Source organism: Rhamphochromis sp. 'chilingali' (assembly GCF_963969265.1).
Source record: "Rhamphochromis sp. 'chilingali' genome assembly, chromosome: 13".
Taxonomy (NCBI): Eukaryota; Metazoa; Chordata; class Actinopteri; order Cichliformes; family Cichlidae; genus Rhamphochromis; species Rhamphochromis sp. 'chilingali'.
In genome coordinates, this window is record NC_137940.1 from 30,798,830 (window position 1) to 30,821,324 (window position 22,495).

The 22,495-nt window shown below is 41.7% G+C and overlaps 3 protein-coding genes across 3 annotated transcripts; 2 read left to right on the forward strand and 1 right to left on the reverse strand.

The window, feature by feature from the left end:
• Nucleotides 1-100: 100 nt before the first annotated feature.
• On the reverse strand, nucleotides 101-8,402 carry tbc1d10c (TBC1 domain family, member 10C; the record flags this gene model as incomplete). The annotated part of the gene is made up of 11 exons (XM_080901208.1): nucleotides 8,263-8,402; nucleotides 7,849-7,966; nucleotides 6,480-6,579; nucleotides 6,240-6,347; nucleotides 5,439-5,545; nucleotides 5,062-5,176; nucleotides 4,748-4,813; nucleotides 4,358-4,547; nucleotides 4,001-4,158; nucleotides 517-3,421; nucleotides 101-129 (listed from the first exon to the last, which is right to left on the reverse strand). Exons 1-11 carry the CDS (start codon nucleotides 8,381-8,383, stop codon nucleotides 101-103), a joined length of 4,017 nt encoding a protein of 1,338 aa, XP_080757334.1. The 5' UTR covers nucleotides 8,384-8,402.
• A 134-nt stretch (nucleotides 8,403-8,536) lies between these two features.
• On the forward strand, nucleotides 8,537-16,632 carry ndufs8b (NADH:ubiquinone oxidoreductase core subunit S8b). The gene is made up of 7 exons (XM_080900236.1): nucleotides 8,537-8,825; nucleotides 11,871-11,933; nucleotides 12,011-12,076; nucleotides 12,193-12,282; nucleotides 12,925-13,097; nucleotides 15,216-15,344; nucleotides 15,529-16,632. The coding sequence occupies exons 2-7, from the start codon at nucleotides 11,885-11,887 to the stop codon at nucleotides 15,658-15,660; spliced, it is 639 nt and encodes a 212-aa protein (XP_080756362.1). The 5' UTR covers nucleotides 8,537-8,825; nucleotides 11,871-11,884; the 3' UTR covers nucleotides 15,661-16,632.
• A 141-nt stretch (nucleotides 16,633-16,773) lies between these two features.
• On the forward strand, nucleotides 16,774-19,426 carry ran (RAN, member RAS oncogene family). The gene is made up of 7 exons (XM_080900235.1): nucleotides 16,774-16,873; nucleotides 17,756-17,813; nucleotides 17,955-18,039; nucleotides 18,236-18,361; nucleotides 18,468-18,655; nucleotides 18,750-18,920; nucleotides 19,038-19,426. Exons 2-7 carry the CDS (start codon nucleotides 17,781-17,783, stop codon nucleotides 19,080-19,082), a joined length of 648 nt encoding a protein of 215 aa, XP_080756361.1. The 5' UTR covers nucleotides 16,774-16,873; nucleotides 17,756-17,780; the 3' UTR covers nucleotides 19,083-19,426.
• Nucleotides 19,427-22,495: the final 3,069 nt, after the last annotated feature.

Consider the following 22,495-nt stretch of genomic DNA (forward strand, 5'->3'; position numbering starts at 1 on the left):
ATATATGTAAACATCATTTATTATTTATTTACATGTCGAAAAGTTCAAGTATGAGAAATATTTAGGATGAGGGAATTCCACATATCCACCAATGTGGAGCTCAAAGAGAGAAAGGCAGTGATGCAGAATCTGAGTAATGTCAAAAATAAGCCTCGGCATAACCAGCAGAATGTCTGTGAATTGTCTGTGAGTCAGTCTTTGTAGGATGAGCAGCGTCGTCACTACGTTTCTCTTTTTGCACCTGAAAACTTTTCCCTCTCGTCTGTGGTTTCCTCCTCTCCTTTTCCTTCCCCTTCTCCAGCTCCTTCTCTTTCTTCTTTTTCAACCTCTCCTCTTCCTTCTCCTTTCTTTCTTGTTCCCTCCGCCGCCGCCTCCTCTCCTTGGAGTTCAGTTTGTCCTCCGCCTCTTCCTCAGCTGCATTCCCAGTCCCTGGCATATCACTGAAGTCTTGAATCAAGATTTTCGGCACTTGCATTTTGGGTGCCTTCTTAGCCTTGTTGTCTTTGTGATGCTCACCTCTCAGTCTGCGGAAGAGACCAAAACGTTTAGGGGTGTCGGGCTGTGGCTGCTGCTGTGTGGGGGCTTCCTCTGTTGTTGTTGCTGCTGCTGCTGCTGCTGCTGCAGGCGGCAGCAGATCAGGAGCAGCTTGTTTTGAGGTCACAGCTTTAGGATTGCACTGTGACTCTGTGAGTTTGGCTTCTGGTTGATTTTCTGAAGTTTTCTGGGGGGTGGTGAAGAGATCCTCGGAAAGCCTGCGGGCTAGCCTGGAGCTACGTGAGGTGGATGACTTGCGAACGCAGAAATCAGCGGATGATCGACTGCTGCGACGCTCAGGGGTTTGTACCGGGGGCTCTTTTGCAGATTGAGAACATTGGACTTGGGGAACATTTGTTGGCTCAGAAGAAATGAAGACATCGTCCTCTCCTGCTGGAGTTTGTTTAATCTTTTCAGTAATTTCTTCCTCCTGCGTGGGCTCCACTTGTTGAACCTTTTGATTTGAGTCTTCAGGATCCACAGTAACCTGGCTTGTTGTCTCTTCAGGTGCTTTTGTCTCAGAGGTACTAATTTGTACTGAACTCTCCTCATCAGGCTCACTGGTGTGGTTGAGCTGATCAGCTGGTGCTGCAGACTCTTCCGTTTCCATGGGTGTTGCAGAGTCTGCAGGCTTCTCATAAGTCTGAGTTTCTGTTGGTGTTTCCTCTGTGATTTTTTGAGTATAGATGCATGAATCACTTTCAACCTGTGCCTCCGAGTGTACATTCAAAATCATTTCTTCTGTTGCCTTATTTGACGCCTCCACTGTGTCTTTTCCTACTGTTATCTCAGCTTTAGTCTCTGGATCATCTACTCCACCAGTGCTTTCTTTTTGTTGAGTGCATTCAGATGAAGACAGCATTAATATTTCTTCTTCTAGCTCCATTTCTGTCTTTGAATCTACTTGTTGTTCTGAATCGACTTCTTTAATTTCTACCTTTATATCGCACTGTGTGGCTGAATTTTCCTGATTATGTGTCAGAACCTCATTTTCTGTGTCTCTTTGGGTGTGGGACTCTGCTTCCTTTTCTGTTTGTACTAATGACTCAGTACTGTGGTATTTTACTTCAAGTGCACCTTTTTCTGTCTCCTTGATCAGCTCTTCCTTTTCCTGTCGTGATTCTGCCTCTGCTGCACTATTCTGATCATCAACAGTTAAAGCTTCAACACCTCTGTCTGTGTCCACACTTGTCTCACTTTTAGACTCCGTAACGTCTGCGTTCATCTCCACCTGTTGCACACTTTCAGTGTCAGCACTCTCTTCTGATTTCACGTCAGCTTGTATCCTCTGCTCCTCGCCTGCGTTTACACCTATTTGCATCTCGTCCTCTGTGTTTGTATGTGCTTCGGCTATTCTCGGTGTCTCACTGTGGTTTTCCTCCACAGCAACCACGTGTTTCTCTGCCTCTTCATTTGTGTCTTTGAGCTCTACTTCCTGGTCTTTGCTTTTATGACTTTGTTCTTCTAGCACTTGTGATTCACTCTCTGCGTCCAGCTTTTCTTCTTGTTCACAGTGAGGTGCATAATCAGGGGGATGAAGAATATTTTCAACAGTCTGATTTGGGGCAATCTTTTCTTCTTGTTCTGAAAGCATTTTGCTTTCATTTATCTCAGTCAGCTTGGTTTCATCCATATCACTGAGTTTGCGTTCCCCTGTCTCCCTGACTTCAATTGTCTCAGTCTTCCTGACATCACTTGTCTCCGTCTCCCTGACATCACTTGTCTCCGTCTCCCTGACATCACTTTTCTCTGTCTCCCTGACAACACTTGTCTCCATCTCCTTGACAACACTTGTCTCCGTCTCCCCGACAACACTTGTCTCCGTCTCCCCGACATCACTTGTCTCTGTCTCCCCGACATCACTTGTCTCCGTCTCCCGGACAACACTTGTCTCTGTGGCAACACTCATCTCCGTCTCCCTGACATCACTTTTCTCTGTCTCCCTGACAACACTTGTCTCCGTCTCCCCGACAACACTTGTCTCCGTCTCCCCGACATCACTTGTCTCTGTCTCCCCGACATCACTTGTCTCCGTCTCCCCGACAACACTTGTCTCCGTCTCCCGGACAACACTTGTCTCTGTGGCAACACTCATCTCCGTCTCCCTGACATCACTTGTCTCTGTCTCCCTGACATCACTTGTTTCTGTCTCCCTGACATCACTTGTCTCTGTCTCCCTGACATCACTTGTCTCTGTCTCCCTGACAACACTTGTCTCTGTCTCCCTGACAACACTTGTCTCTGTCTCCCTGACAACACTTGTCTCTGTGACAACACTTTTCTCCATCTCTCTAACATCACCTGTTTCTGTCTCTTTGACACTGCTTTCCTCAATTTCAGCAACTCCTTTTTCCGTGTTTTCAGTCTGTTCTTTTCCCGCTGCTGTTTCTTCTGTTTGGATATTTTTGATTTCTTGAATCTTGTCAGGTGTCTGTGAAATTTCCTTCTGTTCAGTTTGTCCCTCTTTTTGTCCCTCTGAAACTACATCCTCCTCCTCTTTGACTCCTTGTACCTTCTTAAAGTCAAACTCATTCCAGCTTTTCCAGTCCTCCCTTCCACCCATTGAAAGATGCCTCACTACTTTGTTACTGCCTTCAGAGTCAACTGTGTTCCCTTTTCCCACTTTCCTCCACTTCTTGTGAAGGAGGGAAGGAGACAGTGAGAGAGAGGAGGCTGAGCGAGTTAGTGGGACAGAGAGGTTCCCTTTCTGTCTCTCTTTCCTCTCCTTCTCAATTTCATGCTGCCGAGCTCTAGCCCACGCCTTCTGGTATCCATGGCAGCGACCTCTGGGGTCAAACGTGGACGATGGTTTTTCTTTCCTCCACTTTTCCAGCTCCTTCTCCGTCTGCTTTTCCAAATCTTTACCCGACAGTGGCACAGAGCACACCTGAAACAAGAAGGGAAACTCTGCAGATAGTTTGTACCCCAACAACAGTGTGTCCCGCCACAATACAAAACCTGTTAAAGATCCCTGAGAAACACCACAAAGAGCCTTGAACAGTTACCCCTAACCTCCAAATTCCTTAGATCATAATCCAATTGAGCAATTTTGACACACTAATTCCAAGCACCACAGGACACCTCCAGAGCTCCCACGTTCATGCCACAGTGGATCAGACATGTTTGTGGCTGAGCTGTTTTAGTAACTTACCAAGATTTATATCTACGTTATTTGATAGAATAGTGCCATTTTGTAAAAAAATTAAATAAAACAAAGTTAATGATAGAAACATGTTTTAAATTTACTCTTCAGGGTTTTTTTTATTTGCCTCATCTCTTTGGTTTGCAGCCATCTTTTTGAAAGGTTTTTGCTTTTGAGGTGTATCTTTTTACACTATTTGTGGCCATGATTAGTTTAATTTACTTGCTCTGTTGCTTTACAAATGAAAGCTGTTATCTTGAGGTAATTGGCAGAGAACAAGATGCTTCTCTATAAGCCTATCAGGTTTAAAAATCGAAATCTTACCTCTGCTATGAATTCGTCATCTTCATCGTGGACCTCCTCCTTAACACCCCTCAACTTCTCCAGAGTCTCCATTTGGCCCTGACACTGCTTCCTCTGCTCAGCTCGACCCAACACCCGGCGCACCAGCACCGCTGCAACCTGTAGCAGCACCCGGACACCTACGAGGAAAGATGAGGGCGAAAGAGGAAGACCTGGTGAAAATGCTACATATCAGGTAGATGATGGCAGTGACCAAAAATGTAAGAATTGTGCAGATATTTAAACACTTCTATATATAGTGGACAAAACCATCGCTTTTAATAAGCTGCTATTCCTGCCAGTCCTAAGGGGGTTGTGTTAGCCTGAGGTCAGCTCTACCATAGCAGAAGAAGAGGTCCCAGACTCTGAGAAGCGTGTTGAATGGAAGGTGACGTGTGAACAGACACATCAGCCAGTCGGTGGCAAACATGAGGGGCTCCACTCCGTGGTTCTGCAGATGTTTGTGTGCAGCTGGACACGTCTTTTTCAAAACCCAGGTCAGCATGGCCGCATCGAACAGTACTCCCTCCTACACAGCACACCACAGTAGGCTCAGACAGCTGCCCAGCTTTCAGGGTCAACACATGATTCATCTTTGTGTTTGGGTTATATTTATAGCACAACTTATCAAGAATCAGCCTTGAAATCAACATCTACTCGCCTACGTGTTGATTATATGTATTATAAAAGGTAAAAAATGTAAAAAACAGAAGATGTGCATGTCCTCACCAGCAGAGGGCTGTAATATCCGGGCAGGTATTGCTCACTGATCTGAACCAGACACCAGAAGGCCTCCTGCCAGGTTACATAAGGTGAACATTAGGCCAATAACTGCTCCGTATTATAGAAAATTAGCACTGTATTCTCAGGATTGCATTAATACTGTTATACCTCTGAAATAAAAAGCTTAACAGGTCGATGAAACAAGCAAGGTAGAGTCGGTGTCTTAAATGAAGGTTGTTGTTTCTCCACTGAAATCTAATTATTTTAATGTCTTTGCAGCTGATTTATCAGACCGAAGCTAAACTGTTAATGGCCTTTACCTGAGCAGGCATGTTCATCAGCAGCACTGCAGCCACCGGCCCCTGAGCCTGACAGTAACCCTCATCTGGCTGATACTGGGTGTAAGCTTTCAACACCCGGAACAAACCACGCTGCCTGCAGACACACACACACCACAATCATCTCTCACACAGCCAGAGGTTTCAGTCACCTTTGACAAGAGTTATACATTTAATAACGAAAAGAAAGAAAGACAAGTGACAAGACTGTTTGCTGTTCTGTTGAATAAGCCTTTAACTGTGAAAGCTAAACCAGGGAAACTATGAAAAGATTGGAAAGCCACGCTGAACACTAAATAAACTGTATGGTTATTCTGCAGCTCTCAGCTTCAGAAACAAATAGCAGAAACGTCGCCTACCCGTGTCCGTCTTTGGACTGGAACATCTCGTGGAAAGGGAACTGCCGGTCCAGATCTCTCTCAATCACATCCACCCAGCTCTGCAGAGCCGGCTGCTCATCCAGAGTCTGATGCAGAGACAAAAAACATAAAATGCATACCAAACAATAGATTTTTGAGTCTTTAAAATTCTAAGTAAGTTAGTTTGTTTTTCAATATTATAAATAATTTAACTTTTACTCAATAAAATATAAGAAAACAGTGATCACAAGATCTCACAACTTAGAACAGTATATATAGATGATCAGGCATAGACTGTATATAAACAATGGACAATATAGCCTCCAGGTCTAACAGAAAGCAATGTAGAAATGCCTTAAACCTGCATTTTGTTTAATTGCCAGAAGGGGAAGACTCCTGGTGGGGGAAAAAAAAAGTCAGATTGCGTAGAAAAAATTAGAAAATGACCCTCTTGGTCATATTAAATTATTTCCTGATAGGTTTACGGCCTTAGTCGCTAATCTGAAGTGGTATTTAATGCAAAATACAATTATAGTCCCATTTATAGTTAAACGAATGATAAAGACGGCATGATTTAGGGAATGTGATGTTGCTGCTCTATAAGTATGTAGTTTCCTAAATTTCTCACTTAGATCCATCAATCACTCGTGAACAACATGTTGCCGGCCAAATAGTAAACCAGCACTTCAAACTCCAACGAGAGACAACATGGTGGCTATGTCCATCTTTTACATAAAGTCTTTGCAGCTGGACTCTTGCACTTTCTTAAACCATCCCAGTGAGAGTGTTTGTTTCTCTTGCCTCGTAGAGGTTTTCATGCTGTTTCATCCTGTTGGCAGCTCCGCACAGCAGAGGCCAGCACTTGGCTCTGAGCGAGGCAGGGATTCCTTTCTGACACTGCACTTTGACCTAATGAGAGACCCGGAAAACAAACGGTTACTGTGCTTTTTCCTGATGTGTCACAATGTCTGTCATGTATAAGGCCCATTGCCCATCATTTGGTGCCAGGGTTTATTTTCGGGCATCTTTGACGGGACGCACCTTACTGCTCTTCTTCGACAAGATGCGATCCCATTGGTCAATGATCTTTATCCACTTGGCCTCCCTCTGCCTGACCAGTTCAGGTGGCGGGCCCAAACTCCTGACACAGCACAGCACATGAATCACCAGGTAAGTATTTTGACACGTTTCACCTGTTTGCTGAACAATTTAAATTCTGGAGACCTTTGTAGTGCTGTGTCGCTGCACACTGTTTAGTGTGTTGTCATTACAGACACACAGTGCTCCGAAAACAAGACAGGAAACAGGAAAACCACACGTTAGCAGTGTGAAGTCTCTATGGCAACAGGTCAGGATGTTATCAATGAAGAAAGTAAAGATGACAGGTTGCAGTTTGTTCAGTTAGTTTTAATGCTTAGTTTACACCGCCTCGTGTGCAATCCCCTGCCAGGGCTATTATCAAACGCACAGTCAGCTGATTCTGAAAGTAAAATTGCACTTTATTTTTCAAGTACACACACCCACTTTCAGTTCAGTCATTATGTTTTTTGCAATATTTTTTTTTTTTTGTGGATTATATGTAAAGAATATCAAGTGTAAACAATCTGTTTGTGCAGTTTCCGTCCTGAAGAAGGCCCACTGTGGTTGAAACCACTTGGCTTTTTCACTGATACGCTCAGCTAAATCATTCTAAAGCATCTCCTCCCCCTTTGCTCTGCTTATGAAACTGCCGTAAAGCCACGTTATTTGCAGGGGTCATCCTGATTTCTTTGTTTCTTGACGTGTTTCCAACTGACATGCATTCTTACACATTCTCCACTACACCAGTATAGCCTGAATGTTCCTTTCTTTCACTCTGTGTGACTTTTTCTCTCAATCTTAACATCTCTGCTCTAACAATTTGTCTTTTAACTCTTTATTAATGGCATTTAGTCCACCTGGCTGTGTGTGTGTGTGTGGGGGGGGTGCAAATGCTCCTCTGTCTCTTAAAATCGGCAGATTTAAACACTGCTTCAACACTTCCTGGTCTTGTCATGGAGGAAAATTACTTTGTGTGCTGCTTCAGGGGGTGTTGTGTGCCCACATTAGAAACTCTTAGCTCATCTGGAACCTTTGTCTTTGCTCATATAAAGACAAAGCAACAACCATTAAATTATCTGATAATATTTAATATTTAGTTTCAAATTATATCTTCTGACAGCAGGTGCAAACCTTACTATTACCAAAGTCCCTGGGCTTTCTGATCTGTGTGATCTCGACAAGGTCGCCCTGCACGTCTTTTAGTCCCTTATAATAATAATAAAAAAAAAAAATCTCTTTAATGGGAGAATGAAAACTTAGATCCCCTGGTTTTGAACAGATCACCAACAGCACAGTAAGAGTACACAAGGCGCAAGGTGGATGTGCTCACCCAGCTGTGGAACCATTGGTTAAGATGAAGCCAAAGCGGTCTGTCTCCGGTTCAGATCCAGAGCTGTCCTCTTCACTGAGGTTCTTCTGGGCTGGACTCGAAGAATTCAACATCTTAGCTAAAGAAAAGAGGATGGGCTCGTCATCCAGTATGCAACCGATGAGGATGTGTGCGTCAGAGATGTTTAAAATCTCAAACATCCAAGATGGTAAACAGCTTAACCCCACTCTGCAAACGTCTCTGTGCACGTTTTCACCCTCTCTCTCTTATTTGACTCGGGATCTATGAAATCTGCATTTTCCAAGTTGAGAATGAGAGTAAAGAAGTGTACCAAGCCCCCCAGCCCCCGATTTTAAGTCATAAACATAACCACAGCTGTTAAAGCTTTTAAAATATACATTTAAATGTGACTACCTTTTACATTTCCGCCCTGTTTGATTAGTTGGCTGCTGAAGAGGTGAAGTGATCCTCCAGTGATGGAGGAGGAAGACAAACTTCCTCTCTCTCTCTCTTGCTTTCTCTCATATGCTCTCATTTGTTCACCACGCCTTCATTTCTCACCGTCACAAATGCAGTTTTCACATAAACTTCCGCGTCACAAACAATGACGATAAAATTATGGAGTGGTTTGTTTTTTTTGTTTGTTTGTTTTTTACTGTCATGAAAATGCCGTTAAACTGCTTAAATATGATTCATCAGTCATCACATATAAGTGATAATTGTGAAATTGGGGCTTTTCTGTCATTTATAGGACTTCCTAATTGCGGGTGGGAAACAAGAAGGCCTATGCGTACTTTAGGAAGCCAGGTAAATTAAATAACTTGTTACTTTCAATGGCAGGTAAAATAATGTTGCGATTTCCTAGGTGACGGTGAATACAACATCAACGTGGAGGCCTTGAATGCAGCATTAATAGCATTGCACAGTTTAGGGACTATTGCCTCCTTAGTGTTGATCATCATAAACTTGTGCCAGTGGTAAGTCTAAAAGAGATTTACATTAATAATGACGCAAATTAGCTAGCATTGAGAATAGGCTATGTTCATCTTATTGTCATGTTAGCTCGATTATACTAAATTACCGTAAATTAACTGGCTAACATGGTTGCAAAGTTGCTGACCGATGAGTTTACCTTTATGAGGAATGCTTAGCGCATTAAAACATTTTTCATCTGAACGGAAATATATAAAAACTAAATAAAGCTTAATTAAAGAAATTAGCTTGGCAGCATTAGTGTACCAGAGCCTAATTTTGCTAACTGTTATGCTATTTGAAAGGAGGCGTTCAGGTGAATCGTGTAGACTGTATGTTAGAACCAGCGGCTGGGTTAAAGGCTTTATCCTGTCATTGGTCAGGACAGCTGGTCCTTCATGTGTCCGAAAAACACAGGTAGTTCAGATTAAACCTCTGTGGTGGATTGTTTTTTGATCGTATACGTATTTTTATACTAGCACCGATACAGTAAAGGCATCGACTGATTTCTCTCTGGGTTTACATGTTAAGAAATACTAAGGTCTTTATGTAATGTCCCTGCTTATAGGTTTTTCAGCTGATCGACTTTCCTGTGTATTTTACGATTTTACACGGCGAATACTGGTCAATAATCGAGGGATAATCCGAGAGTGCATTTCTTCCGATTCAAACAGCGTCCCGTGAACGTAGCAAATCGCTAACGTAATAGTTGGGATTTGGGGCGCCAGATTACAGGATGACTCGGATCAGCTGGCAGTCTGTCTCCCTTTTTTCACTCCTCTCTTGTTGTAGAGAAGCTTTTCTGGGTTAATACGACATTTATAAAAATATTTGCTGCAATATTGGCTCCACTGAGCGAACCCTTTACAGTCAGGTGAAAAGGGAGTGTTTTACGGGACTTTGCAGTAACCTGAAAATTATGTTCCTGATGCAAGAAAATGAGAAAAAGAGCGCCCAATTAAAAAAAAAAAAGTCCTACTAGCTTCAAGAAAAGGGAAGTATTATTGAGGAAAAAGAATGGGAGTACCCGGAGAGAACCCACGCAAACACGGGGAGAACATGCAAACTCCACACAGAAAGACCCCGGCCTGATGGTGGAATTGAACTCAGGACCTTCTTGCTGTGCGGCAACAGTGCTAACCACCGTGCATTAACCTATCCCCACAAGCTGCATGTCTTTGGACGTCCAAAGACATGCAGCTTGTGGGGATAGGTTAATTGGATAATCCAAATTGTCACTAGGTGTGAATGTGCAAATGAATGTGAGTGCGAATGGTTGTTTGTCCCTGTGTGTTGGCCCTGCGACAGACTGGCGACCTGTCCAGGGTGTACCCCGCCTCTCGCCCTATGACAGCTGGGATAGGCTCCAGCGCCCCCCCGCGACCCTGAAAAGGATAAACGGAAGCGAATGGATGGATGGAAAGAATGGGATCTCCAAGAAACAGACAAAAGGAATCAGCAGATGCAAGTAAAGCCTGGTGAAGCTCTGGGGGGAAAAAAAAGAAATCCTCCAAGAGAAGAAACAACAGGGCATAAAACAGAGAGAGATGCAATGCAAACTCCAAGACATGGAGATAAAATACAGAGTGCTGAAAGCAAGGTGTGATAAGAGACTGCACACAAATGTAGAGTTTCTTCAAGAGAAAAGGTTAAAGGAGATAAAACAGAAAGAAATGGATTGCAAGCTTCAGAACATTGAGAAACACAACAAAACAAGTAATGCTTGAAGTTCTGGAAAAAAATAAGTATAAAAACAAGTGTAAAAAACAAGTGTAAAAAATATAGGTATAAAATAAGTATAAAAATAAGAAATGGGTAATAGCTGCATGTGTGCTTGTGTGTGTGTGCGTAATATGCATACTTTACTTGTTGGATCCAAATCCCAGAATACATTTGGCATAAATGACATAAATCTCCCCTTTGATCATTGATCAGTAAATCTCACTGCATATAAATTCTGAAGTCTGATATAATTTCATTAGTAAAGCTGCTCAGATGGTTAAATGTTGAACTTTGTTGCGATTGCTTTTCTCAGAATCACTAACCCCCGTTTTGATTTATTTTTGCAAGTTGCTGATTTCACACAGGTCCACTGCTGAAACCTTCTTTGAGTTTTTCATTCAACAACAATAGTCTCAGGCAATAACTATGTAATTACACTTAGTATGCGACAGTACATAAATGTACATAATGAAAATGTATACTCTTTAGCATATATTAACTCCTGGATGTAAAATAAAATATACAAAAGAAAAAACTCTGATTTTAAATCACATTTCAGATCACCACAGTAGGATATCCACAATGTAGGATTCAGGCATTTGTTTTAGTTCAACATCACAATCATTCTATGAGTAGTTTACAGAGCCAGTAGTTAACAGCAGTAACTTCAGCTGCTTCAATTCATTGGCATTAGCAAGCATTCCTTTAAACACAGCATTTCAGTCAGGTTGAGGTCTGGACTTCCATGCTGTAGATTTGCTGCTGTGCTTGGGGTCATTATCCTGTTGCATGGCCTAATTTAGGAGAAGCTTTAGGTGTCGGACAGATAGCCTCACATTTCACTCTACAAAACTCTGACATACGGAGGAGTTAGGCACCTTGCAGGTGCCTATCTCTCGTGGCTACAAAACAAGCTCAAATCAGAAACCTTGCACCAGCATGATTGAACAGTTGGTTTGAAGTGTTTGTGCTGTGTTTGAGTTTTGCTGAAGGTAGTGCTGTGCAATATGGCCAAACCTCCACTTTGGTCTCATCTGTTAAAAAAAACTGTGCTCCAGAAGTCTTCTTCAAGGGCAGCTTTACCAACTTCAACCATGTCGTCTTGTTCTTTTTAGAGAAGAAGCTTCCTCCTAGCGGCCACTACTAACAAGCCACAGTTGTTCAGTCTTTTTCTAATTATACTGTCATGAACTTTAACATTTAACATGCTATCTGAGGCCTGTAGAGGCTCAGATGCAGCTCTTGGGTATTGTGCAGTTGTGAATTTCTTTTTTCACGTTTACTCTGAGAATCTTCATTCTTCTAACTATTCTTTACTCTTTTAAAAGCTTTCTCTGCTCAGATGTCTGCAGCACTGAGTCTACGTCTTCTCCACTGCTACTCCAAACAAGGTACTAATGCAGGTGTCATTAACACAGTAATATTTAAGTGCACAAAATATTCAGATCACACGTGTATGTCTCTCCAGGTACATTTGGATATGGCTGCGGTGCAATTCGCCCGCTGAGTCTCAGTGTGCAGAGAGACGGCTACAGTGAGTACACACACCAAGAGCTGTACATATATATGAATCTCCAGTGCAGTGACCACATCAGCATGCCAAATTTGTATTTACTCTTCTACTCCTCTCTCCTTTTATTCTTCTGTCAGAGTATGTAAATGCTCAGGAGCTGCCAACAGACATGAGATCCATCACTGACCGGGCTGCCACAACCCTGCTTTGGACCGAGCTCTTCAGAGGTCCCGTTGATTGTGTTTTCTGTGCTGATAGCCTAGATTTGTAGCCTGTAATGCTCCATGTCACAAAGCTCAAATCATCTCAAACTGGTTTCTTGACTGCAACAATGTTCACTAAACCACCACCTAAATGACCTCCACAGTCACGAGATGTCAGTTTAACAGCAAATTTGGGATGTGATCCATCAGGAGATTCACAATGTGAATGTGCAGCTGACAAACCTGCAGCAACTGTGTGATGCTATCATGTCTATATGGACCAAAATCTGAGAGGAAAGGCTCCAGCACCTTGTTGAATCTATGTGAATAGAATTACAGCAATTCTGATGGCAGAAGGGGCTCCAACCCAGTTCTACCAAAGTGTATCTATATAAAGTGCCTGATTTGTTTATCTACTGTTATTAATCATGGCCAGAAATTAAGTTAATGAGGTCAGTATACATCCATCTTATTCATATGAGTCAAAAACTCAGGCTTCATACGCCTTTAAACAGTACATTCCTCAGTACAGGTGAGTAATTGACCTCTTTTCAACTAACTCAAATCTTGCAAATCAATGTGTGTCAGAGACAGTGGGCCCTTTAAGTTTTTTTTTTAATTTTAATTATTATTTATTTATTTATTTTATTCTTTGCCTTCACGCAGGTTTGGCAATGACCATGAGTTATCTGTTCCGTGAACCTGCCACCATCAACTACCCATTTGAGAAGGGTCCTCTGTCGCCCCGCTTTCGTGGGGAGCACGCCCTCCGCCGCTATCCTAACGGAGAGGAGCGCTGCATTGCCTGTAAGCTTTGTGAGGCTATCTGCCCTGCTCAGGTAAACGCATACACACACAGTCCCTTTTATTATGATAGTTGTGTTTTGGTTTTTTTGACATGTTGAGGTTGTCTAGAAGATGTACTGAAGTACAAACAAAGCGTTATACGGAACGAGAAAAATGAATGACATCACTTTGACATGGCATAGCTGTTAGCCATGGATGATCAGGTTTGAGGGTTTTTAGAAACTGATGGTTTGGCAGCGGCAGTTCTCTGGGACTGATAAAAAGACATTGAATAACCGCTTTTTCAACCACTGTAAGAAAAGAAGAGCATTTCTGAAAACACAACATGTTGAAACCTTGAAGCAGACCAGTCACAGCAGCTGAAGGTTTCCAGCTGAGAACAGGAAACTGAGGCTAGAGTGGGCACAAGTGCAATAGTGTGGCAGATATTTTTGAACACATTTACCGCTCATTTAAACATCACCTTCTATCCGAGTATTGTTGACACAAATAACTTCCATAATCCCCAAATCTCACCAGAACTGCCTTGTGCTCTCATGTGGTTTCAAGTGCTTCTAAGCTTCTAAGCACCTTGTTGCATCTGCAGTACTATGAAAAAGTCTTCAGTCAGCCCTCATTGATTTCTATTTTGCTTCAGACCAGCAGGATTTTCTTGTAATTTATTAAAGAGCTCTTCAGCAATGGCTTTCTGTTTCTGTGTACATTGGCTGCTTTTTCCCTTATTTTCGATGCACTCTAGTCCTGTACCTAACCACTTTCTGAGGAATACTTTTTTTCTTAAGCCACTTAGCACTCATGAATGAATCATTCAAGACAAAAAAAAACACCTAAGGATGAGCCGTTGCTGTGCCTACAGCTTACACATAACAATTTAGCAAAGAATCCATTTTAAATTGTGTCATAAGACACTTTTTATATCCGGGAAAGATCTGAGACAGGACCTAAGAAATGCATCTTGCTCTACACTCTATCCATCTACTGTTCACCAAAACCTGACCAAAAATGGGCTCAGTGGTAGGGTGTCTGTCAAGAAACATTCTTGAAACCAGATTATTGTTTTGAAGCTACCAGTGGATCATGAATTGCTAATCATTCAGGATGTTTTGGTTATATGAATACATGTATATCTCAAAAGAAAGAACAAAAACTTAAAGTTTAAACTATTGCTTGATGGGAAAACATAGACTGCTGGAACATTTCATTATTAGCAGGGATAGTGTTAAGGAATGCAAACAAAGAAAAGAGGCTGAGGTATGCCAAGTTAATCGGGAACTGGGACTGAAAATCAGGGGCAAAAGGTTTGATGGAGTGATGGCTCCATATTTAGTCTAAATTGTCATCATGACATGCAGAGGAGGTCGGAAGAGAGCTACAGCAGTGAGTGTCTACACACGGTGAAGGCTCTGTCATGGTTTGGGGCTGCCTTTAAGCCAAAGGTGTTGGAGATCTGGTCAAAATGGATGTAATTATGAACCCAGAAAAGTATAATCAGATTTTGATCTGATTGGCTTCATTTTTCAGCATGGTAATTATCCCCAGGACGCTGCCATTCAGTAGAAGCATACCTAGATAGTGTTCCACTCTGTACGTTTCTGTCAGTCATGGATCGGCCTCCCCAGAGCCTGAATCTCGACATTATTGAAGCAGCGTGGGATCATCTAGATAGAGAACGGAACAAAAGCCAACCAACATCCAAAGAAAAGCTTAATGGCTCTGAAGACGCCTGAAGACCTATTCCTGACAACTGCTTAAAGAAATGATATGAACACTGCCTAAGAGAGTTCAGGCTGTGCTGAAGAATAAATGTGGTCATACTAAAATTGTATAAAATTCTCTACCCAATGTGGTGTTGCACATATTTAAAAAAAATCACTGTACATATTTCACATTTTCCAGAAGAAAACATGGGTGAGAGTGAGACAGTTCTGAAGGTAAACAGGGGTGTAATGTCTCTTCACTCAGTAGCTGTTTTGAAATACCTCAATTTGGGCACTTATGCTAAAACATTATCTAGATTATGTATTATTTATTTGTTTGTTTGTAGTCAGTTCTCAAAATGTCTGTAAAATGAATGTTGCTGATATTTGAATGCTTCCTACTGTTGTGCCAATAAACATGATGCTTCCCTTTCCTTTCTCTATTGATCTCAGGCTATCACTATTGAAGCTGAGACTCGAGCCGATGGCAGCAGGCGGACCACACGCTATGACATCGACATGACCAAGTGCATCTACTGCGGCTTCTGCCAGGAAGCCTGTCCTGTTGATGCCATTGTTGAGGTAAAAACAAGTGTCCTCCAAGTTTGATGAAGCTGAACAAGCAAATGATAATGTGGGGATCTTTCACTGTCTTTACTCTAGTTCAGTACAATAAATTTACAACTGAAAAACTCCACTATTCTACCCAACCCTCCTTCAAAACAGACAGTTAATGTCTTTAAAAAAAATTGAATTCCTTCTTCAGGGTCCGAACTTCGAGTTCTCCACAGAGACCCACGAGGAGCTGCTATACAACAAGGAGAAGCTACTCAACAACGGAGACCGATGGGAGGCTGAGATAGCAGCCAACATACAAGCAGACTATCTGTACAGATAGACTCACTGTGGGAAGGTCCTGTATGTCCTCCTGATATGCATTTAAAGAGATTACTGGCGGTTTTACAGTTATGCCAGCGGGTTCCGAGTGGTAAAGCCTCATACACTGAGGAAATTCTATAAAAAACGCACAAATTGTATGCCTCTTGGGTGTAGTTGTACTTTTTTGATGTTGAGCTGTAGCACGTCAAAGCTTGCAATATAAGAGTATATTATTTGAAATGTTTGTTTTAAAGATATTGACAGACCTGTTGCAAATTTAACTAACCGAATTGAAATTAAAGGGGAAAAACCTCTGAAACTGAGAAGATGTGTTTTGTGGGGTTTTTTGTCTTTTATATTATATCCAAAACTTGACTCTTGTTGGACCAAATCCCTTATGTTAAGTGAGTTAATGACTGTGTTTTTAATGGTTTATTAGGCTATTGTTAGATGGTTGTAGCCTCCAGTGTAACTATTGCCGGCTGCAGTTGTGATGCAAATAAATTACTTTTAAATTTTTAGTCAATAGAAAAAAATATATATAATTAAATATGGTTATTCAGGGTTCACTGGATTATCTGCGTTTTCGAGTTGCTTAATAAATAAAAAACTGACCAACTGACTTTCAACTATGTCATTCTAGTTTTCGAAATTAAAACGCACTTGTGTTTTTGAAGCCAGCTCTGGTAAACAGATGGTAGTTATAGAAATTGATTATTATTTTTGTAGTACACAAAGAAAGAAAATAACTTTTCATTCACTGACTTTTGTGTGGTAAGTGTACCAACATTACTTGGTCTGACCTACGAAGCTTTGGCTAACACTAAACATTTTGGGTATTGGGCTCTTTTGTCTGCCGCATGTGCATCCAAAAGTTGTTCAATGAAACGAGGACGTTGCTGCTATCCTGTGGGTTTTTTGTTTTGGTTTTTTTTAACAAATTACCTCAGAAATAAACAGCTCGTAACCATACCCAGCTGCCCAGCCTCAGCTGCTTGTCTGTAGTGGGAAATTGTGCTTTTCTAGCTACATGTGAATGTCTTTTAGGGTTGGATAAGTGTGTTTAAATAAAGACTGAATGCTGAATCACGTTCAGTTAGGACAGTGTTGCTTCTTGATGCGTTTTTGCCGCTGCAAGGGTCACATGATAAGGGCGGAAACTGACTCATAGTCCACGCTGAATCTCCCGCGAACGCAGCCATTTACTCTTTCCTCTCTTCGAAGTGTTACCGGTGAGTCTCTGAATTCCTCTCACAATGCGGGCTATCATATATTTCAAGTTTGCATTCGTTGGGATAAAAAGTCAGTTAAAACAATGGGCAACTTTAACTTTGCGATTTTGTAGCTGTATCGACGTGAGGAATGGGGCAGCTGGGGAAGGCCGGTGGTTTTTCTTATGCGGCTAACTAGCTGTTAGCTCGATGAAAAGAATGGCTTCCATGCTGTGCTAGCTAACGGGTTAGCATGCACGGCTAACCCTCATTTTTTCTGCTTTGTTCTTGGGACTCGCGCGTATTCCTGTAAATACATATTCAGTATTTTTGGCAAAATATATTGTGGATGCGTGGAGTTGCATTTATGTGTAGAGAATTATTTAGGCTGGGTTTGACTTGGAGTGTAGCGTGGAACACATTAGATGGGCTTCCAGTCGGATTGTTTCAGTCGAACAAGAAAAAGTGCGCTCGCCCGTCGTGTGGCGCACTCACTCTAACGTTTTTAGCTTTCCTAGCTAGCAGCCGTTGGTATTGAAATACGCATTTAGAAGCGCGCCTTCGAATTTTCGATTGAACGCAAATACACATTGGACACACAACATGAATTAAACCTTTTTCCACAACATAGCTGCACCGTTACACGTTTACTCGTTACGTGTGCGTGAACGTTAGCTTGGATGGAAAATGCTAGAAGTTATGGCTATGTAACAAGCTATGGAGTTTAGCTAAACGATCAAATCGTAGAAAACTGCTCAAAGGACCAAAATAACATCTCAACAAATCATAGCTTATGTCATATTTTATCTTCTTGAAATGCCATTTAAAGTAGTTGCTAGCACTGCTAGTTGGTGTTGACGGACAACGTGCTAATCAACCATCCCGCCTCGTTTTGTTTAACAGAAAAGTCGCAACCACGGCGGACTCAATGGCACAGTGTGTTCCGGTGGCGGTGTTTAAGGTAAGTGCTTGCTATCTAACATAAATTGATGTTCCATTTCTCAGCCTTTTAACTAAATGAAGCACCGCTATCTGTGCTAACAACGGTCAGTGTGGTGAACCAGTACCAACCAGTCTAGACTAACTACGTTCTGCATCGCAGTTGGTGTTGGTAGGAGATGGAGGCACCGGGAAAACGACTTTCGTGAAGAGGCATATCACAGGAGAGTTTGAGAAGAAATATGTTGGTAAGTACTCGCTTGCCAGGAAGGAAATCAGCTCATTCTTTTAGTCTGGATGTGGTAATAGATTTGAAAGCAGGATGTAAGATGCCAAATGTGTTAAATGGAACTACAGGGAGCAACATGTCCTGCATGGCCTTTATCTCATCACCATTTACACCTTCATTCTCCTTATTCATTATGTCTTTGCTTGAAATTTCAGCTACTCTTGGAGTAGAGGTGCACCCACTGATTTTCCACACCAACAGAGGAGCGATCAAGTATAATGTGTGGGACACAGCTGGTCAGGAGAAGTTTGGAGGCCTGAGAGATGGCTACTACATTCAAGGTGCTCCTTGCATCCTTCGCACGCTGCTCAAGTGTCACGTTTTTAAAATTCATGTACCTTGGCTTTAGCTGAACAATACATTAATGCTTTCTTGCTTCCTCAACAGCTCAGTGTGCTATCATCATGTTCGACGTCACTTCTCGAGTCACCTATAAGAACGTGCCCAACTGGCATCGTGACCTGGTCCGTGTCTGTGAGAACATTCCCATTGTTCTTTGTGGCAACAAGGTGGACATCAAAGACAGGAAAGTCAAAGCCAAGAGCATTGTGTTTCACCGCAAGAAGAACCTGCAGGTAATAACTGCTTGCAAAAATGTGTATTTTTGAATTGTAGAATAAACTTTTGAGTTTTGTCATTTCTAACTGCTGCAAATTGTTCTACCCGCAGTACTACGACATTTCTGCCAAAAGTAACTACAACTTTGAGAAGCCTTTCCTGTGGTTAGCAAGGAAGTTGATCGGTGATCCCAACCTGGAGTTTGTGGCAATGCCTGCCCTTGCTCCCCCAGAGGTCCAGATGGACCCATCCCTTGCTGCTAAGTATGAGGAAGAGCTTCAAGTGAGTATCACTGTACAGACTCATTTGTCTGATTTGGATGAATATATTGTAAATTTTACTTGCGCATCTTCTAAATGTGGAACAATCTGAAACATGACTTTGTTCTTCCATATCCAGGTTGCATCACAAACAGCACTCCCAGATGAAGAAGATGACCTCTAACCTGTTACCTAGATTTGTCCCTCCCTCCTCCCCCACCTGTGGACAGGAAGTCGTTGGAGTTTTGCCCCCTTACTGTAAAATCCCTTTTCAGATTTTTTTATTTTTGAATTTTTTTTTTGTTTTAAAACTTAAGTAAAAAAAGAAAAAAACTTGGTGGAAAAGTTGTGGTTCTAATTTCACTGTATGACACACACCCACCCTAGTGTTGTTGTTGGCATGGCAACGTGCTACTCTTCATCGTTGAGCACCCTCCATTGCACTTACCCAGCTCACATAATGCTGTTGTACGGTGTACTGGAAGCACTAAGGGGAGTAAACTTTGAATAAAAACATTCTCGGTATAACACGGCCGTGTTTGTTGTGATTTGCCTGCACGCCAACGATTTCAGGTCACAGGGAGCGCCTCGTAGTTAAAAAGTGGCTTTAGCATATTCAAGCATCTTGGTGAGGATTATTTGATGCACAATACAGGTTCCTGAAACTCAGATGGCTACAAGAAACTAATAGAATTCAGCATTTACTTTTGTGCTCTCCTGCAGTCACCAGTAAATGTTTCATATGGAATAAGTCTCATGCCATAGCTTTGTCTGCAACATTGCCCACAGTAGGTCAAATACAACTAGATAATGCTATACTGACATTTGTCCAAACTTACTAATTACTACTGTTGGAATCAAGTGGATACATGGAAACCTGAAGTAGACAATGATAGCCTGTGTCTTGGTGAGCCTTTACAAAGTGTGGTAATAATGAATGCTTTGCTTTCAGGTACAGCTAAAGGAGATATACAAACCATTTAATCTTAAGAGTGTGCCATTAAATTGAAAAAGCATGCAGACTGTAGGGCATTATGGGGGGAAAAAACTGCTCCTTCAAAGCTTTGAAAGGCACCAAATACTTTAAATATTTGTGTCAGATAACATTGTTTCCAGTTAGATGAATCTTGAGTTTAAGAATGCAAAAGCTGGCTATTGACTGTGTTTCATTGGCTTCAGATTTCACTTTAAAATATAACTGATTATAAAGTTTGATATAGCCAAAAAGATCTAAGGCATGGGCATGAATGTCATGGCAATTTGGGGTTTTAATGACTTCTTTGACCAGTCCTTTTTTTTGGGATAGAGTGAATGTACAGCATACATCTTTAATGACTTAACAAAACAAGAATTGGGTGCATGAGTGAGAATTTATTTTGAATTTACTGCAATCCATACAGGGTCAAATGCATACACATATATTGCCATTAATATTTTGGTTAAATGTTCCTTAGCAAGTTGCCTTTTGAACAGATGATGTGAAATCATCCCAACCTGGAAAAAGAGCAGGTCAAAGAAATCAAGAGTAGATTTCTGAATCAGTACTCTTATAGATAAGCTTCTCAATAATTTGTTCCTTATTTTTGCCCTAGTTTACACCATGTTTGCATGGAAGTATGTTCAACAGTGCTGTGAAAAAGTATTTGCCCTTCCCAGTTTCTTAGTATTTTAGCATATATGTCACACATGTTTCAGATTATCTAACAAACTTTAGTATTAGACAAAGATAGCCCATGTAAATACAAAATGCAGCTTTTAATCGTTGATTTCATTTCAGAGAAAATGTTATCCAATCACACAGGATCCTGTGTGAAAAAGCAGCACCCCTAAACCTAATAACTGGTTGTGCCAATCTCAGGAGCAAGAACTGCAATCAAGTGTTTGTGATAACTGATAATGAGGCTTTCACATCGCTGTGGAGGAGTTATGGTCCACTCTTTGCACAATGGTTTTATTTCAGCCACACTGGAGTGTTTTAAAGCCTGAAAGGCCTGTTTAAAGTCACGCCAAAGCATCTCAGTGAGTTTTAAATCCAGAGTTTGCTTCAGCCGCACCATAATCATCTACTTGTTTTTTTAAGCCATTCTGAGGTGGACTTGGTCTGTTTCTGCTGCTTAAATCAAGTGCACTTGAGCTTCAGAGCATAAACTGATGGCCGAACATTTTCTTTCAGGATTTTTTGATAGGAAGCAGAATTCATGGTTCCATCAGTTACGGCAAGTCATCCAGGTGCTGAAGCAGCAAAGCAGCCACAGACCATCAAACTACCACCACCATTTTTACTCTTGATGTGATTTTATGAAATGCTGTGTTAGTTTTACAGCAGATGTAATAAGATGCAAAAAGTTCAGCTTTTGTCTCATCGGTCCACAGAATATTTTCCATAAAGTCTTGAGGATCGTCAAGATGTCTTTGACAAATCTGAGACAGCACTTTGTGCTCTTTTGGTCAGCAGGGGCTTTCTCATTGGAGCTCTAAATGTAAGAGTGTATGCTTAACAGAGTATGTACACTTTAAATTGTCATTTTACTGAAACTGAAGCACTTAAAAAAGTGCTATAGATTATTAAATTATTCATGCATAAGTTCCAGAAAAAGGTCTCTGCCAATCCTCCTTATCTGCAGAATAAAGACGAATAACATGAATACACAATTTCAAAATGTAATGACTACAAGGCACATGTCGTAGCCTGTGGCTTCTTCCGCTGACATGCTCATATCTATTTGAACAAAACGCTAAACCTTAATTTTTCCAAGTTGCACTACTGAGCATGTTTGTGCAGCGCAGTCTTCAGGTTTCCACATCGCAGCCTCCTATAATTTGCTACGATTGGCACTGGAGCTCATTTTAATGCTACCAGCCATGCTTGATGGGACATGTCTTCAACTCACAAGGTGAGTTCAGAGACAGCAGAACAAAAAATGAATCTTATAACATCACTCTGCCTCTGCACAGTGAGGCTCAGTGGAGTAGCCAAAAGAAATGTGTGAGTGGAAGGAGACTGAACGCATTGTTACCATTTAAAGTCATAAAGTAGCTACCTGAGTCCCAGATCCTTCACTGGACGCACGTGTGCTTTTATGAAAACTCACACAAGATGATGCCAGTGATGGAGGGTTTCATCTTAAGCTCGTGACCACTAGGTGTCACTCGTGCTTTTCCCTTTCCCCCTTGCTTTTTAAATTGAGAGCACAATGAACGCGCCCTGTAGGGTTATGTAATAGATTTCTGATGCACCTTCACTGTGACGTGTGCCGGTTACTACACGGATCTGGGTGCAACATCATTCACCCTCCACGCAGCGCCATATGTTCTGATTCAGACTCGGGTCCCACTTTACGTTTCACAATTTAGTCGTTGTGTGTTGAAAGCGTAGTGAAGAAGAAAACCGCAAAATGAGGAAATAGACATCTATATCCAGTTCTCAACAGTTGGTTACAAGCTGTAATAAAACTCTTCTTTATCGGCTTAGCTGGAAGGAAATGATCACGATGCGTTAGGTGACGGTGGGAGAGAGGAGAGTGTGATTTTGATCCCTGACACCCAGCTGTAACATTAGGCCTACATTCATGTTTACTGCTGCTGGCTGCTGAACAC

What these genes read in the sequence shown, in the direction of transcription:
- ndufs8b (XM_080900236.1), top strand. Translation starts at nt 11,885, where the DNA reads ATGTCTGCAGCACTGAGTCTACGTCTTCTCCACTGCTACTCCAAACAA. An exon ending in CCACTGCTACTCCAAACAAG is followed by an intron (nt 11,934 to 12,010) that starts GTACTAATGCAG and finishes ATGTCTCTCCAG; the next exon opens with GTACATTTGGATATGGCTGC. An exon ending in TTGGACCGAGCTCTTCAGAG is followed by an intron (nt 12,283 to 12,924) that starts GTCCCGTTGATT and finishes GCCTTCACGCAG; the next exon opens with GTTTGGCAATGACCATGAGT.
- ran (XM_080900235.1), top strand. Translation starts at nt 17,781, where the DNA reads ATGGCACAGTGTGTTCCGGTGGCGGTGTTTAAG. An exon ending in TTCCGGTGGCGGTGTTTAAG is followed by an intron (nt 17,814 to 17,954) that starts GTAAGTGCTTGC and finishes TCTGCATCGCAG; the next exon opens with TTGGTGTTGGTAGGAGATGG. An exon ending in AGATGGCTACTACATTCAAG is followed by an intron (nt 18,362 to 18,467) that starts GTGCTCCTTGCA and finishes CTTCCTCAACAG; the next exon opens with CTCAGTGTGCTATCATCATG.